Source organism: Equus caballus, chromosome 16 (assembly GCF_041296265.1).
Source record: "Equus caballus isolate H_3958 breed thoroughbred chromosome 16, TB-T2T, whole genome shotgun sequence".
Lineage (NCBI taxonomy): Eukaryota > Metazoa > Chordata > Mammalia > Perissodactyla > Equidae > Equus > Equus caballus.
The window spans coordinates 59,031,882-59,047,256 of record NC_091699.1 but is presented as its reverse complement, the minus strand read 5'-3'; the positions used below and the strand labels follow the sequence as shown (position 1 = coordinate 59,047,256).

The following is a 15,375-nucleotide window of genomic DNA, read 5'->3' as shown; positions in this document are numbered from 1 at the left end:
GGTTTCCAGCTGGTGGGCCTTGAATGGCTTACATGTGTGAGATAATAGCATCCCGGAGCATCTGGGCAGAGTTTGGGGTGGACTGCCTTTTGCCATGAACAATCCCTTCCATTAACGTGCTCTACACTTATTGTCATTTCCGATGGGGGCCACGACACTTGAGGGACTAGGAAGCACTGTCCTATCCCATCTCTTTTTCCCCACACCCTTCATCCCCTGCTGTGCACCTCATCAGTCCCCAGCCCCAAAGGGACTGGGAGCCTTTTGCCCGTTGGGCAGCTCTTCATTCTCTGGTGGCAGCAGAGGTGAGGGATGTGAACTTAGGCCCAGTGCTCACTGAGGCCCGTTCAGTCTAGATCTCTCCTACAAAGGCCAGTGGGCTGCCATCCCGTCCATGAACTGTCTCCAAGTATTTCTGTCTGTATGAGTCAGAAGAGGCAGAATTACACTTTGGAGTGGGAGCCAACTCTTAGTTTTTGTTAGAAACCTGATGGCAGAACTTTCTAAAATAGGCTAGTAGGATCTTAGAGCTGGAAGGGATCCCAGAGGCCATGTCGTTCCACACTCTGGATTCTTCTCATTCAGCAGTGCCTTCCTTTGAGTCCCCACTGCAGGGTCACACAGCCTTCTCTTGAATGAGGAGCCCCCATGGATGGGGGCCTAGTAACTTCTAAGGGAGCCACTTAACCCCCAGGTAACTCAAAATGTTAAATTGTTAAAGAGGCAGAATAGCCGTGTGGTTGAGTGTAAACTCTGGGGCTAGGTGGCCTGGGTTCCAACCCTGACTGTGCTCTTACAAGGTGAGTTTCCTGGGCAAGCCTGGTAACCTCTCTTTCAGGATTCTCATCCCTTCAACAAGATGGGTTGAACGTCTTACCTCACTGGGTTCTTCTGAGAACTGATGGGTTAGCACATGTAAAATGCATAGAGCAGTGCCTGGTTTAAGTGCTCAATAAATGTTAACAACTCTTACATAAATTGGTTAAATTTGCCTCCCCAAATTCTGCTTCTTGGTCCCATATCTTCCACCTAGCCACCCTTCAGCATTTGAAGGTGGCAGTTGTGTCCCCCAGGTGGTGACTTCACTAAGATGAAACCTTCCTTGTCCCTTTCATTGCTCTCCACGGGGCTGGATTTCTGCTTTCTTTCTCACCCCTTCCTCTGGGTTGACAGTTTTCCTCTCAGTTAAAGCAGCTTCGGTGGCTGCAGATGATTGAAGGGAGACTTGCGAAGCGGGTGTTCCACCGGGTGCCTCTGTGGGGTCGTTTCCACTCTCTTCACTATCCTGAGCAGCTTGCTCTGGCTTGTCAGGATTCCTCTTGGGTAAAACACGTTCCCGGCTTCTCGTAGTGGAAAATAGGCCCTCTCAAAACCAGGAGCATCTGGCTTAAGGTACATCCTGTAGATTCTGCTTTTTCATTGTTCTTGTATTTTATAAACTTCGAGCTGTGAGCTCCAACCCAAAGGGGCTTTTCTTGTTCTCTCATTCGTGGTGAGGGACAGCCTCCTCCAAGAGTCTGTCCACATGGATGTAATGTGAACTGAGGCAGTTACATGGTGGAAGGTTAGATCTGATGAGGTGAAAGCTACCAGGGGCAAATGTAAAGTCCTTTGCGAACGCCAGGGAGAGCTTGTGGAGAGAAGAGGCTTCAGGAGAGGAGCTGGGGAGCATGGAGCTGGATGGAGGTGGTCAGCAGAGGGCCATGATAGCCGCGGGAGGAGTGTGCAGGGATGACGAGACCACAACACACATTGACCTGTTGAGATGCAACTGTGTGTCAGATCCCGGGTATAAGGTGGAGAAGAACTAGTAGAAATAAATAATCATACAACCCATGTTTGCTAAGACTCCCCATATACAGGCACTATTTAAGCACATGTGTACATTAACTCTTTTTTGTTGTATTTTTTTTATATTGAAGTATAATTGGCATACAACAGAACCTGCCAATTGAAGTATACTGTCTGATGAGTTTTAACCAGTGTATACACCTGTGTAACTACCACCCCCATCAAGATGAAGAGCATTTCCATCAGCCCAGAATGTTTCCTCTTGCCTCTTTATAGTCACATCCCTCTCCTGATAGACAACTTCTTCTCATTTCTGTCACCATAGGTCAGTTCTAGAATTTCACATAAAGGGAATTATACAGTATGGACTCTTGTTTCTGGTTTCTTTCACTTAATGTTTTTGAGATTCATCCATCTCATTGTATGTTCAATTTTTCCCTCCTTACTGAGTAGGATTCCATTGACTGAATACACTATAGTTTATCTGTTCTCTTGTTGATAGAACATGTATTAATTCTTAGTCTTCTTAACAAAGCCATGACATAGATATTATTATTATCCCCATTTTATGAATGAGGAAAGCAAGTGACATAGGGGTTTTATTAATTTTAAAAAAGGAGATAATTATGGATTGTGGTAAGTGGCATGAGGATGATAAAGCAGGGTGAGGTGGTCAGGGGGACCCACATCAAGCTCAGCAAGGAGGCCAAGTAGAGTGAGGCCTGAGTCTTGTTGGAGGTGGTGGTGGGGGCTCTCACCGGTGCCCTTGGCTGTAGTAGGTCTAGAGAAGTGAGAGGCAGAAGCCAGATGGCTATGGGTAGGTGAGAGGAGAAACAAGAAAACAGACAGTGAATCTCAACTCCTTTCCAGAAGCTTGGCTGCAAAGGAGCAGATGGGATTGGCAGGTGGTTCAAAGAAGATATTTTAAGGGTGGGAGCTTCTCAGCCAGTGTTTAGGCTGAGAACATCTTTGAAAGCTTCCCTGCTCTCCATGAGTCCCTTACTCTCCTGAAAGGATCAGAAGTGGTCACCTTCAGCTTCATCCTCATCCGTATGAACCTCACCCTGACCCCATTCCTCTCTTGGGGCCTGGAGAGGTTGAAGAGGCAAGAGGAAGGAGGGGAGGCTAATGCAGGGGAGATGAGGGAGGTGAGGGAGATGGGATCTGGTGTACAGGCTGTGGGTGGGGCTGGGGCCTTGACTTCTGATCCAGGCCCCAGTATTGGAAGGGGCTCAGCACAAGGTACCGTTTGGGATGTGGATGAGGGTGAACCTGAGGGTGACCACCTCAGGTCTCTTCCAGGAGTGTAAGGGACACAGGGAGCAGGGAAGGTTTCAAAGATGAGCTGGGACCCTTCAGAGAAGGAGCGGGGAGGGAGGGGCTGCCAAGCGTGTCTGAGGGGCCAGGTGGTTTTGACATCTGTGTGGCATCTGTTGATAAGGTGCTGGATGTGGCTGAACAGCTGTGAACAAGATGGTCTGGAGACTTCAGCTGACTAAGCAACGTAGGGGTCCCAGTCATGACCTGGTTGACAGGCAAGTTAGGTAGATTTTGAGTTACCTCAGGGTTTGGGTGGACCAGAAAAGGGAGGAGGGCCAGGAAACCCTGCATGTGCACGTACATACAAACACACCGTGCTCATTCTTAAACATCCTACAAGGGAGAGTCTGGAGGTGTGTGGGTTAGGAATGCTTTGAGCTACCACTAAGGGAAAGCTGTACTGCGAGTGGCTTCAAACTGTAGACCTTAGTGAGTTCCATGGAGTGGGTGGCTCCAGGGAAGGTTTAGTGGCCTAGCATCTTCACCAGGGGTGCAGGCTGTTTATCTGTGCCCCTGTCCCTGCCCTGTAAGCAGCACTGACCCCACAAAAGGCCAGGGTGATTGGAGCAGCACCACATCAGAGAGTGTCCTCATGGTTTTGTTATTTACCTGGAAGTGAAAAATCAGGATTTGAAATGTCAGCCATCAAAGAAGTATGCCAGCCACCAGCTTCTTTAAGATAAAGTCCTGAAAGCATTTGTGATACTGTCCTTGGGTGCCCCTTTGCTTTTATCTCAGAGGCTGGCACACTGGCAGGAGGGACTGTGAAACCCAGTCTCCCGCCCCCCAGGAGCCTGGGCTGACCCAGCTCTGCCTTCAGGAAGTTTGTTTTCTCGGATTAGCTCAGGAGGGCAGGTCCTGTGTTCGGGTGATAGGGGCCTGGTGCTGTGCTGTTGAAGGTCAAAGGAAGTGATCATAGAGGCTTATGACAGATTTCTGAGCTTTTCCTGGTCCACAAACAATACTTGGAGTTGAAATAAAAGGGTTTGTTGGAACTGATCTGACAGATGTTGAAGGAACACGTGCTTGTCAACGTCCTTGTGTGTTATTTCAAAGGATTCCATTTTAACAGCCTTCATCTGGGTCACTTTGCTGGACTGGCTACTTCTGTTTCCTGCTCACCTCACCTTCTTCTGCAGAGCTTTGCGGTGAGAGGAGGAATTGGGCATCCTCCTGCCGAGGTGGCCCTGGGACAATGAGAGGGGCTGGCCTTTTCCTTGGAACAGTGACCAGGCAGGACATGTGCCGTATAGGGTGGGGCTCTCATACGGTGGAGACCAGCTCTCCCTGGTACGTCTGTCTGTTTTGTGAAACTTTGGGCACTCCTGTGGTTTTTAATCCCTTGGCCTAGAGTAAAGTTTGCACCCATTTAATAAGGATTTTTGAACACCTACTATCCTGGGAAGATCAGGATGAATGTGCTAGGAATCCAGCCTTTGGGGGAGCCTGCAGCCTGGTGGGGCTGGTTTACAAATAGATAAGGACCTTTATTAGTAAGTGAGGTAAGGTGTGAGTACAGTGCCGGGACCCAGAGAGGGAGGACATCCAGCCACCATGGTCCCCGAAGGCTTCCTGGGAGAGGGACCCATGATCTGGCTGTTGAAGGGCCATTGGGGCTTTACAGAGTGTCCATTGGCATCTGTCAATCACATTGACCAGGAGTAGACTATTAGTTTACTGAGTTATTTATAACATCTTCTAAGGATGAATCCAGAAGAAAACTGGAAGACCAGGATATTGGATTTCCTTCAGGCACTGCTGTTGTCTGACTTCTGTTAGCCCCACAGCTGGATTTGTTCTGGGAGTCCACACTTCCCTTGTCCTTGTCACAACTGTTCCTGTCTTGAACCATATGTCATGGCAGGGGGGGCAGTGGTGAAATCCCCTATCCCCATCTGTGCCGTGTGTCTCCTTGCTTCCTTTTTTTCTCTGAGGTTTTCATTAATGCTTGCTTCTCTCAGAATCGGTGTTGGTCATCGTTCCCATCTATCTTGTCACCCTGAGTGCTCTTTACCGGATCATTGTACACAAGTGAGGTCGTTGTTTTCAAACCGCTAATGCCCCTTAATCTTATTATGTCACCCAGCGGCTCCTTAGAGGTAAAAGGGTCTGTTTGTGAGGCCTGGAGGGGAGAAGGTTAAGCCCACAGCTTAGGTGACCTCCCCCCCAGCAGATGTTTGCAATGAGAGCAGAATGGTGTGATTCACTCTCAGCTTTTGTCGGCTGCCCTGGGGAATCCATGGAAGGCGCAACAGTGATGTCGTCCATCCATCAAGCACTGGGGGGTGGTCCATGGTGGTGATGGGATGGTGGGTATTTATTCGGTTTCACTTGGTCCTGAGGCCAGGCAGGTTGATTTCTTCAACTCTAAAGTGCTTCGCTGTTAGCAGCTGGGACTCCATTAATCAAGTTCTTTTAGAAAAATTCTTAATGAATTGATGGGACTAAATGAAGCGGGGGAGGTTTGACCCACTGGATGGGACTAGACCTCTGTAGTTCATGCTTAGAATGGCAGTAAGTGCTTTAGGGAAATCCTTGATCCTTCATGTATTTCTCTAGTCGTGCCATTCACCATAGTGACTCCTCTTAAACATTTTCATATCTTCCTAGTAAAATGGAAATCATAACTTAATTGGTGAAATTTTAAATAATCACCGAATATCTGGTGGTTCATTTATGGCTTCAACCAGATGTGTTTTATTAACAACTAACTTGCCTTTATTATTGGGAAACTAACCGTTAATTTATGAGGAAATAAGCCTCTTCTAAAACCAGAAAAGAAGTATTTACAGAGCACGCTGGCCCTTTTCTCTTGGGTTATTTCACACCTGAGTGAAATGCTGGGCTGCAGGCCTAGGATTTGTCCTGCTGGTTTGGTTCTTGTTTGATCTGAGAGCTGCTCCTCAGCACACCTAAGTCACCTTCCTCTCTCGACCCGCAGGGCAAGACCTGTCATTACGGTGGACGTCTCCATCTTCCTCCCAGCCTCCATCAACATCACGGCGCCTCAGTGTCACGATGGACAGCAGCCTGTGAACTGCCTGAACGTCACCGCCTGCTTTAGCTTCCACGGCAGTCACGTTCCGGGAGAAATCGGTAATGAGCTGCCGAGGCAGGTCTCAGGAGCTAGAGGGCTTAGCTGGAGCGCGCTTGCAGGGCGCTTCTGAGGTGCTCTCTCGCTGTGCATCCTGGCTGGTTTTGCAGGCAGCAGGCCCACCGGCCAGGCCTCCTTTCTCTCTCAGGTTCCTCCTCTTCTCTTTTCTGCTTACCTTTGTTTTCCCAATTTAGCGGAACCTCCAGCTCTAGGACAAATAATATTTGGCCCCAGACATCCTTTCCTCAAATGTATGTGGAACAGACTGAAACCTCAGTGGGCCATGGGTGGGACAGGCCCGTGGGACTTGTGGAAATGTAGTGACTGGAGGCTGGCTCTTATGGAACATTCTGTGCAGATAGAAGAAAAGAAGTGGTGGGACTTTGGAAGCTCTTTGAGTTTGTAGCACCAGCCAGATGTCAGGGGGCTTATACCCTTTCCTGTGGATCGGAGGCCACGGATGGGTAGTGCGATTGGGATGCTGAGTTTCACAAAGGCTTAGGTTTCCCAAAGATGCGGAGCTGCTTTGTCAGCTTTGGATGATTGAAAAGAGGTGGCCATCCTGCTGTTTCTGTTTGGGGAATGTTGACTTGCTAGCCCAGCTCCAGAGACTGGCTCAAACCCCGGAGCAAGATAGGATCCCTGTGGGTTAGAATTTACAGCATGTGATCCCTTGAAGGAAATGAATCCAGAGCAGTCATGCAGATTAACAGGTGCTTTGCTTTTACTTGAAAAAGGCTAATTTAATAATAGAAAGTAGAGTTCCAGTAAAAAGGAAAAAACACCGATAAGGACCTGGACTCACTGACTTTCCTAGACATTTCTAGTGTCCTGAGTGTCTTCCCTCCCTACTCGCAGTGTAGTCCTCAGACTAGCAGGCTCAGCATACCCTGTGAATTTGTGAGGGATGTAGACTCTTGGGCTCCCCTCTGGACCCCTGAATCAGAATCTGCATTTTCACAAGATCCTTGCGGGATCGCGTGCACATTTAAGTTTGAGAAACGCTGCTCTGGAGCCACATGGGGGTGCGTGCACACATGCAGATGTGCAGAAACATACTTCCACCTGCTCGTTCATTCATCAGCTGCACCCTGAATGCTCCGCCTTATTTAACAATATGCTAATCCTTCTAGGCTAACTCTCTCATTGACACTTTATCTTGGTCTTCAGGGGGATTCAATAAGCTCAACAATTAAACCTTGTACCTCTATGGAGTTTTTTGTCTTTTAAAAAGAACTGAGAAATTTCAAAACTGAATGTAAACATACCATGGGCCTGGGACTTGGTTAGCGAGGGAGGAGTAACAAACTTTTTTGGAGAGCCCGGTGAGAAAAAGATACCTGCTCAAGATCATATGCTATTGGTAAAGCCAGGAGTTGAATTCTTGTCTCCTGATACTTAGTTTTACTTTCCAAAAACTATTTCTCACCACCTCCCTAATTGTTTAAGACACCACAGTCTCTAGGAAAAAAATTTCCTGATGGTCCTGGGACTTGTGATGTAGTTGGACTCCATTAAAAAACATCTTAAAAGAATGATTGAATTGAAGATTAATCTTGGTGTGCATAAAAATAAGCAGAACTATTCCAGAACTCTAAAAAAAAGCAAGCAATTAATAGTTCATGTGTGTTTTCATTTGACAAATAGTTATTACATGCCTGCATGTACCAGGCGTGTCCTCATGGAGCTTCTAATGGGAATTACAGAGTTTCTACTATTTTGATCCTGAAGCAGTGTACACAACTTTCAGGCTCTTTAACTACATCATTGTTGTGGTGGAAATGTAGGTAAATTGGTGTAGCAGGAACAGAAGAGAAGAAACCAAGATGCCAGCTTTGAGCTAGGGTGATTTCAGAGCATAAGACAAGTGGTAGGGCAAACTCTGATTTGAAGGTTCATGAGCTGAGCAAGGAGGAGACATGGGCATCACCTCATGCTGCTCCTGACCAGTGGCCCTTTCTGGGGCTCCAGTCACTGGGGCTCCTTTCATTGACTTGTAGGCAGAATTATAATGGAGGACTAGGCTTAGCTATGCCCCTGAAGTGTTGGGGTATAATGGAAGAGACAGGCTATTGACTGACATACAGTACTGCACCTCCTGGGCAGCGTGGAGCAACCTGGCTAATGTCAACATGAGGGTGGTGAACTTTCAGCAGGAGTTCACCTTCCCATTCTCGTCGCTTCCTTATCCTCCATCTGTCTCATAGGTTCGTTGATGAAGTCAAACATCCCTTTGCAGTCTAAGGGGAGATTTCCCACTTTTGAAATCAATAGGGCAATGCAGAAAATTATCCATCCCTGGCATTTTTCTATCTCTTCCCTTGGCATTCAGGGAAATGCGTTATATCTCACTCTTTGCAGTAAAGGAGAAATGCAGAAATCTGCCAAATAATGAGTTGGCAGTAGAATATGGAAAGTTTGAGGAGGGAAAAATGGGCAGCCACTATGGAAATGTGATGGGAAATCAGGTGGAGATGAAAGGTAGCTTGTCAAGTAGCTGTGTGGGTCCAGCAGTGGGTGGGGTGTTCTGGAGTCCAGCATAGAAGGCAGCCCCTTGGCTCTGCACAGTCAGGAAGATCAGCTCCCTGGTCTCCAGATGGAGGGAGGGTAGGGGCATCTACAGGGCACAGACATCCTCCAGGCTTGGCAGTTAGTGCTGGTCAGCTCAGTATCATCACCAAGGACTCTGCATTGGGAGCCCAAGGCTAGGGCTATAGCTATGAGCCTTCCTCACTCCTACTGCTGGCAGCTGCAGAAGAGCCATGCTGGTGGTGGTGGCCACAGAATGCCTGGCAAATGAGTGTCTGCCTTGGGCAGGCCTTCCAGGCACCTCTCAATATCTTTATATCCAGGGCTGAGTTTGTCAGTGGAATGGCTACATTTGAGCAGTGCAGCCTGGGTAGTGCAATAAAGAGATACCAGGGGTGTGCTAGCTACTCCTGATCAGCTGTCAGAAGTGGTATCTATCTGCTGGTATCTTCAGTCACAGGAACTGTCTGGGGATGCTTTTGGGAGCCATAAGCAATTGATGTTACAGTCTTGTGTCTGGTTCCTTCTCTCCCTTGGGACCTGGTGGGGTTCAAGCATACACACAGAGAAGGGACTCTATTTGCCTCTTCATTTCTTTTTTTGCGTTAGCAGTGGAAAACCACAGCTCCCACTTGGCTGTGAGAGTATTCAGGACCAGCTGATTAGCTGAGCCGTGAGGGGCTGCTGCGGCTTCTGGCAGTACCGTGGGAACCACAGAGGTTCTCTGTAGGAGGTGACCCTGCCTTGGCCTCTGTAACAGGGCCCAGTCAGGAAAACAGAAAACCACAGCAGTTATTTTAACAGAGAGAATTTAACATTGGGAATCTGTTAAGTAGGTCAGGGAGAACTTGGTAGTAACTATAGGAAGCAGCCGCCACCACTTCTAGGTCTGCACCAGAGGGTCTCAAAGGGTGGTCTCCAGACCAGCTGCAGCAGTAGCACGTGGGATCTTGTCAGAAAGGCAAATTCTAATGGAATCTGAAACTCTGAGGGTGGGGCCTGACAGCCTGTGTTTTAGCAAGCTTCCAGGCGGCTTAGATTTGACAGCCCTCATCAAGGAGGACAAAGGGACAATGTTAGAGTTGGGGTGAACCACTTCCTTGGGGTTATCAGAACCTATAAGTGCTAAGAAGGGACCCTGTGGACCTTGGATCTAAACCTTGGAGGAGGGGGTACTGGCTGGTGCTGCTGGAGTTCCTGGGGTTGGGGGGGGGTGGTGCAGTGAGCCTCGCTGTGGGGGTGTGGGGGAAAAACTGAAACTAGAATTAACTGCTGTTGGGACCAGCTGCCATGGGAAACTGTCTCTGGGTTAAGCTGTTAGGAATAGGAAGCAGGCAGGAAGGAGCAAGCCCCTCTCCCTCCTCCAGCCTTGCAGCCTCCCTCAAGCTCTCCATCTTGGCAGAGCCTCACAGAGAGCCGCTGGCAAAGCAGAAATGAGGTTTGCAGAGTCCCAGCCACAGTGTTGCAGAGCACAGAAGGGCGGGTTTGGATCTGAGAGACAATAGCTTTGTAAACCCACACAGCAGATAGCCACTCACGTGGAGCTACTGAAGCACCTGTGGAGTCCTTCCATCAACAAATAGTTATTAAGCTCTTAAAAGGGCCAGGCTCCGTGCCTAGTCCTGGGCACAGAGCAGACAACAGGCCAGGCAGTGTCCTTGCTGCCATCGAGCTTGCGTTCTCTGGGGAGGGAGGCATACAAGACAGAAACAACTGGTGCACCCTCGCTCCTTCTTCTGGGTATGTCTGAACCCCTTCGTGTGGCAGGCCCTGTGCTCCGTGCTGGGGTGCAGACACTGCGTCCAAACCTAGCAGCCCATAGAACAGGTTTATAACATATTGCATCAAGGAGTTTAAAACAAGAGTTCTGCCTATCCCAAGTCTTATTAATCACTTCATTCTTGGCTTGGGGAGCAGCCTGTGGGTCCCTGGAGCTTCCTGGCTGCCATAAGGAAGGGTGGTGAGTGCTGTGCTGGAGAGGGCTCTGCCCCTTGCCCATGGGCCAGGCCTGTACTTACTTGCTGGTCAGGCTGAAGACTAAATGTGCTTGTCAATCTCTGGAGGCAGAGAATGGACCTGGCGATTCTGGATTCTCACCAGAGTGCTAAATGAAAACCAGGAAGGGATGAGCCCTAAGTGGTTGTGTTTTGTGCCCTGATCTGGTGCTGCCATGTTTCCATGGCTCTCAGAGAACCTCACAAAGCTGTGAGCGAGCAGGGGTGCCTGCCGTGTTTCGAGACAAGCAGTTGGGCCCAGGTCCTGAGAGATGGCAGCAAGGTCATCCAAGCCACGCACAGAAATAGGGTTGAAAGCAGGTGACTTGTCCCCAAACCTTCCTTCTGGCTTTAGGGGTGCATTTCTGCTCCAGAGTGTTTACACAGAACATTCTCTGAGCTCCTCCTGGTCTCTGGAGAAGCATGGAGATGGGATAAGGAGGCAAATCTATGTTATATGAGGAATGGGGTAACCTAGTTTAATAATTACCACTTGACTCCTTTGAGGGAGGGAGGAAAGCTTAGGAAAGCTAGTATAGTGGAAATGTCCCTTTTCCCCCCTCTCCTGGGAAACTCTAAGGGAAGCTCAGAGTAAGTCTGAAAGGAGGATTTATTAATAGAATTTCACAGCTGAAATCACGTTCTGATGGAGAATGGGAATGAATCAAAACTCGCTGAGAGCGACCAGAGCTGAGTTGATGCAAGACAGCTGGCTCCCTCCTGGCCCTGGCCGTGTGGGGGCCCTTGGGAACCCGCTGGGGGCGGGGAAAGGAGGCGGCTGAAAGCATTACTTGGGGCTGATCAGCTTTTCCATCAACATGACATCATTCGACATGGCGTGGACACAAGCTGCCAGAAAGAAAACCTGAAGATGTGAAATGTGCTGTTGGAGCAGGCCCTAATCAGAACCAGCACCCTCCCCGGGTCCCGGCTGGCTGGGCTGGCTTGCATTATAGGCGGCCCTTGGCAGCTCGGCCAACCTGAGGCGCCCACCCTCCCTTGGGGCGGGGCTGCTGAACCAAGCGAGCTGATTGGCTGCTTCTCCGGCATCTCCTCCACTTCTTAGGGGCTCCTTTTCAGACGCCCTTGAGGTGGGTGCTGTTTAAAACTCCCAGTGGAGCTCAGGGCTTCAGAGTGGTCTGCGCTTCTTGCCACTGGGGCGGTTACGAGACCCTCCTCACTCAGGCCACGTTTCCCATCATTCAGTCTCCTGGCGGCTTTCTTCTAGAGGAGTTTGACACAGAGCTGACTTCTTTTTGTGTAACTTAAAATGTCAAAGTAAATTTTCAATCAAGGAGAAGCACTAAGTAGTCAGTTCTAAAGATGAAATGCTTTCAAAATGATTGCGCTTGGCGAATTGGATAATTTGGTCTGTCTGTGATTGTATGTATACGTTAGCATTTTAGAAAAATCGGATAGGTGAACGTGTTGGCATGGCCACGCTCAGTTCCTCAGGTCCTCAGCTCAGTTTCTAGTAACTGGGAGCTGTTTCCCCCCTCCCGTGATTGCAAGAGGAATATATTGGGTCAACACTTCTGCAGTGAGATGGGGCTTTGGAGGACTAAAGTGGGTGTTTGTGAAGTACCCAGCATAGTGCTTGGCACACACTGAAGGTTAAATTCATTCCCTTTTCTGGACTTTCCCCATCTTAATTTAGATTCTCTTAGAAGTAGAGCCTCTGTTAAGGATTTGGGTGCATGTTGCTGATTCAGGGGTTGTTCCTAGGAAGCGCCGGTAAGAGAGAGACAATGAGACAGGAAGGGAAGGCAGCTGCGTTTGTCAGGGATCACCAGAGAAACAGAAGCAATAGGGGGTGTGTATATTGATATTGCAGCTTGCAGGCAGCCTGGGAGCAGCATTCCTTCTTTTTGGGGTGGACCTCGGTCTTTTAAAGCCTTCAGCTGGTTAGATGAAGCCTGCCCACATTATGGAGGGTAATCAGGCGTATTCAAAGTCTACTGATTCAAATGATATCTCGTCTGAAAAATACTTCACAGTGACATCCAGATTGGTGTTTGACCAAACATCTGGGTACTGTGGCCCAGTCAAGTTGACACGTAAACCATCATGGCAGCCAGATAGAGAGTGTGTTATTGAGCAAGTTACCACTGTGGGAAGGAAGCTGGAGCTGAATCCTTCTGAGGAACCCTGGGAGTCGGTGTAGAACACACTTCACAGTTACCCCCCACTAAGGGACAGTGGGCTGTGGTCACGCTTTACTGAGGGCTGCTCTGGGGACTTCTCTGGCACTCCAGGCCTGCCATGCCCATGGGCAGAAGCACAGTGAAAGCCCTTGGGAATTAGAATGCAGGTGCTGGCAGTTGCAAGTTGGGCTGGACAGCTGAGAAATGGTGAAAACCAAGAGAACATGGGTCGGGCACTGATGCTGTCTGCTCTGTCTTCCTGTCTTCGTTTCCAGCCAGGCTTTCTCTGGGCTTGGCTAACTCATTCTGATGCTCTCCATGATCACCATTCCCAAGGGAGGGTAGCCGTAGCTCTCGCCTGGGAGGAAGGCCAGGTTGGGAGCCACAGAGGAGACCCCGCTCAGCAGCTGCCGCCACCACACTGATTTACCCAACCAAGGCCTTCTGGCTCGTCTTCCAGCAGTGCCCATCTCTAGCGCCGATCTTGCAAAACGGAACTTGGAAACTCACTTCATTGATACTTATCCTTTCTTACTGTTTGGCTGTTGTTCAGGGAAACTGTGATCAGTAGAAAGTAAATTTGCCAGAGTTCAGTTCTGTATCTCTGCACTTGTTTGGTTCTGCTATCTGTACATTCAAAAAAATGTGAGTTGTTTGTCAGATAATGTGAAAAATACACCACAAACCAGTGTAGTAGGAATAGCCTGACAGTGGAGATCAGGAGAGTTCTAGATTCGGCTCTGTGAATGGCTCTCTGGCCTGGAGCAAGTCTTATTGTCTTTTGGGGCCTCACTTCCTCATCTGAAAAATAAGGGTTTGGAACTAAATGATCCCAAGGATTGCCTTAAAGCTTTGACGTTCTATGAGTCTACCCCATTTCCTGCCTCTGTCGCCAAGGAAGTTGGTGTGTCACTCTTGTATAGGCTCCTGGTGTTTTCTCTGTTGAAGTACTTTCCCACATGCATTCTTTTCTTAATGTTGCATGGGATGAGCCAGGTCTTGGGTCCGTCCTGGTGCTCCAGCCTTGCCTTGGAAATCAGCTGTTTGCTGAAATCAACAAGTCAGGACAGACTCGCCCTTGCTGACCAGGAATCCAGCTTGGCATGGCAAGATCCCTGAGATGGCAGAGGCCCAGGAAAACCATTAAATGCATCAAAACTATGCCCTGTGGCAGCTGCAGGATGCCCGTCCAGGTCACTTTCCTCTTTCCTTGTTCATACCTCCCCTGGTGGCTGATGCCTTTGATGTTATTAAAAGCCAGAGCCATCCCTACCGCCTGGCTTCACGTACTTAAATGCTGCCAGGCACGAGGCTGCATTTTATTGATTCAAGAGGCCAGCTTCTAGGAGGCTGGCGTGTGGAGACAGGCCAGGGGCTGGGTCATCTGCTTTCCCATTGCTGAGCAGTCTCATCTGATCATTTTAGGGACAGGCAGTTCCTTTTCTGTCACTTTAAAAATGTCATATTCCCTTGAACCCACAAAGCACCTAAAAAATAAAAAGTGTGTGGAGGAGCTGACCTCTGAAACAGGATTCTTTTGTACAGAAAGCAGTGAAATAGATCTCTTGAACTAAAGCCATGTTCACCTGACGAAACACGTAGTCGTATATTTACTAATAGACCCTGTAATAATGGAGGCGAAACCTTCTGGGTTCATCCAGTGTGCGTTCTATATTGTGACCATCTTTTGTTTAAAATCCCAGATTGTGTCCCAGTAGATTCTGCCACCTGACATCACACATTGAGGTGTAGGTGATGAGTTTTCAGGAGTGCACCGCAGTGCAGGCCCTGTGTGGTCAGGGTTTTATTGAAATGATAGGTGTTAGGAAATTGTGCAGCCACTGTCCTCAGCTGCCTGGGAATAAAGTCAGTGTCAACCTTTGCCTGAGTTTTCGTGAGTGTGGGTGCTGTGAGAGCAGGGGCTTGCCTGTGCTGTTCATTGACGCAGCGCCGGTATCCCCTGTGCCTGTCAGTGCTCAGTGGACCATGGATGGCGCACAGTCCAATAGATGTTGGGTTGTGCTCTATAACTGCTACATCTGTGAGCTGAGTCAACATCGCTGGGAGATTTCTCCCTTGTGTTGGGCGTATATCTTATTGCTTTGTAGGAGTCAGTACTCATGCAGCCTTGATAATTTGAGCAGCTTCTAGTAATATTCTGTAGGTTCGCCATGGTGTCTGCTTTTCAGGACACTAATAGTGCTGGGTACAGCTAATTGTCGACGTGTATATTGGTAGCTCAGTTGATAACTCCTGAGGTTTAAATCGGGGAGAGCCATGAAGTGTCATGCACAGAATGTCACCAGCAAGGCATGGGGCATCCTGGTTCTCTCTCAATTCTGTGAGTGCCTGGCTGCATGCTTCTCTCTGAGAAGGTGTTGACTTGAGGCTGCAGTCCTCTGTGCACTGGGGGGCTAGGTATGGGAGGAAATGTGCCTGCGGTCCTGTGAGGGGCAGTGGAGGGGGCCTTGTCGCTGTGTCTGACATTTTGACCTTATTTATT

The 15,375-nt window shown here is 48.9% G+C and overlaps 1 protein-coding gene across 2 annotated transcripts in view; it reads left to right on the top strand.

The window, feature by feature from the left end:
- The window catches only part of ITGA9 (integrin subunit alpha 9), a 331,203-nt gene that overhangs the window by 73,690 nt on the left and 242,138 nt on the right, over positions 1-15,375 (top strand). For both annotated transcript variants that reach the window (XM_001489074.5, XM_070237987.1), the window contains exon 14: positions 6,053-6,207. In XM_001489074.5, coding sequence (XP_001489124.4) covers positions 6,053-6,207 — 155 coding nt within the window. The remainder of the gene's footprint in view (positions 1-6,052; positions 6,208-15,375) is intronic.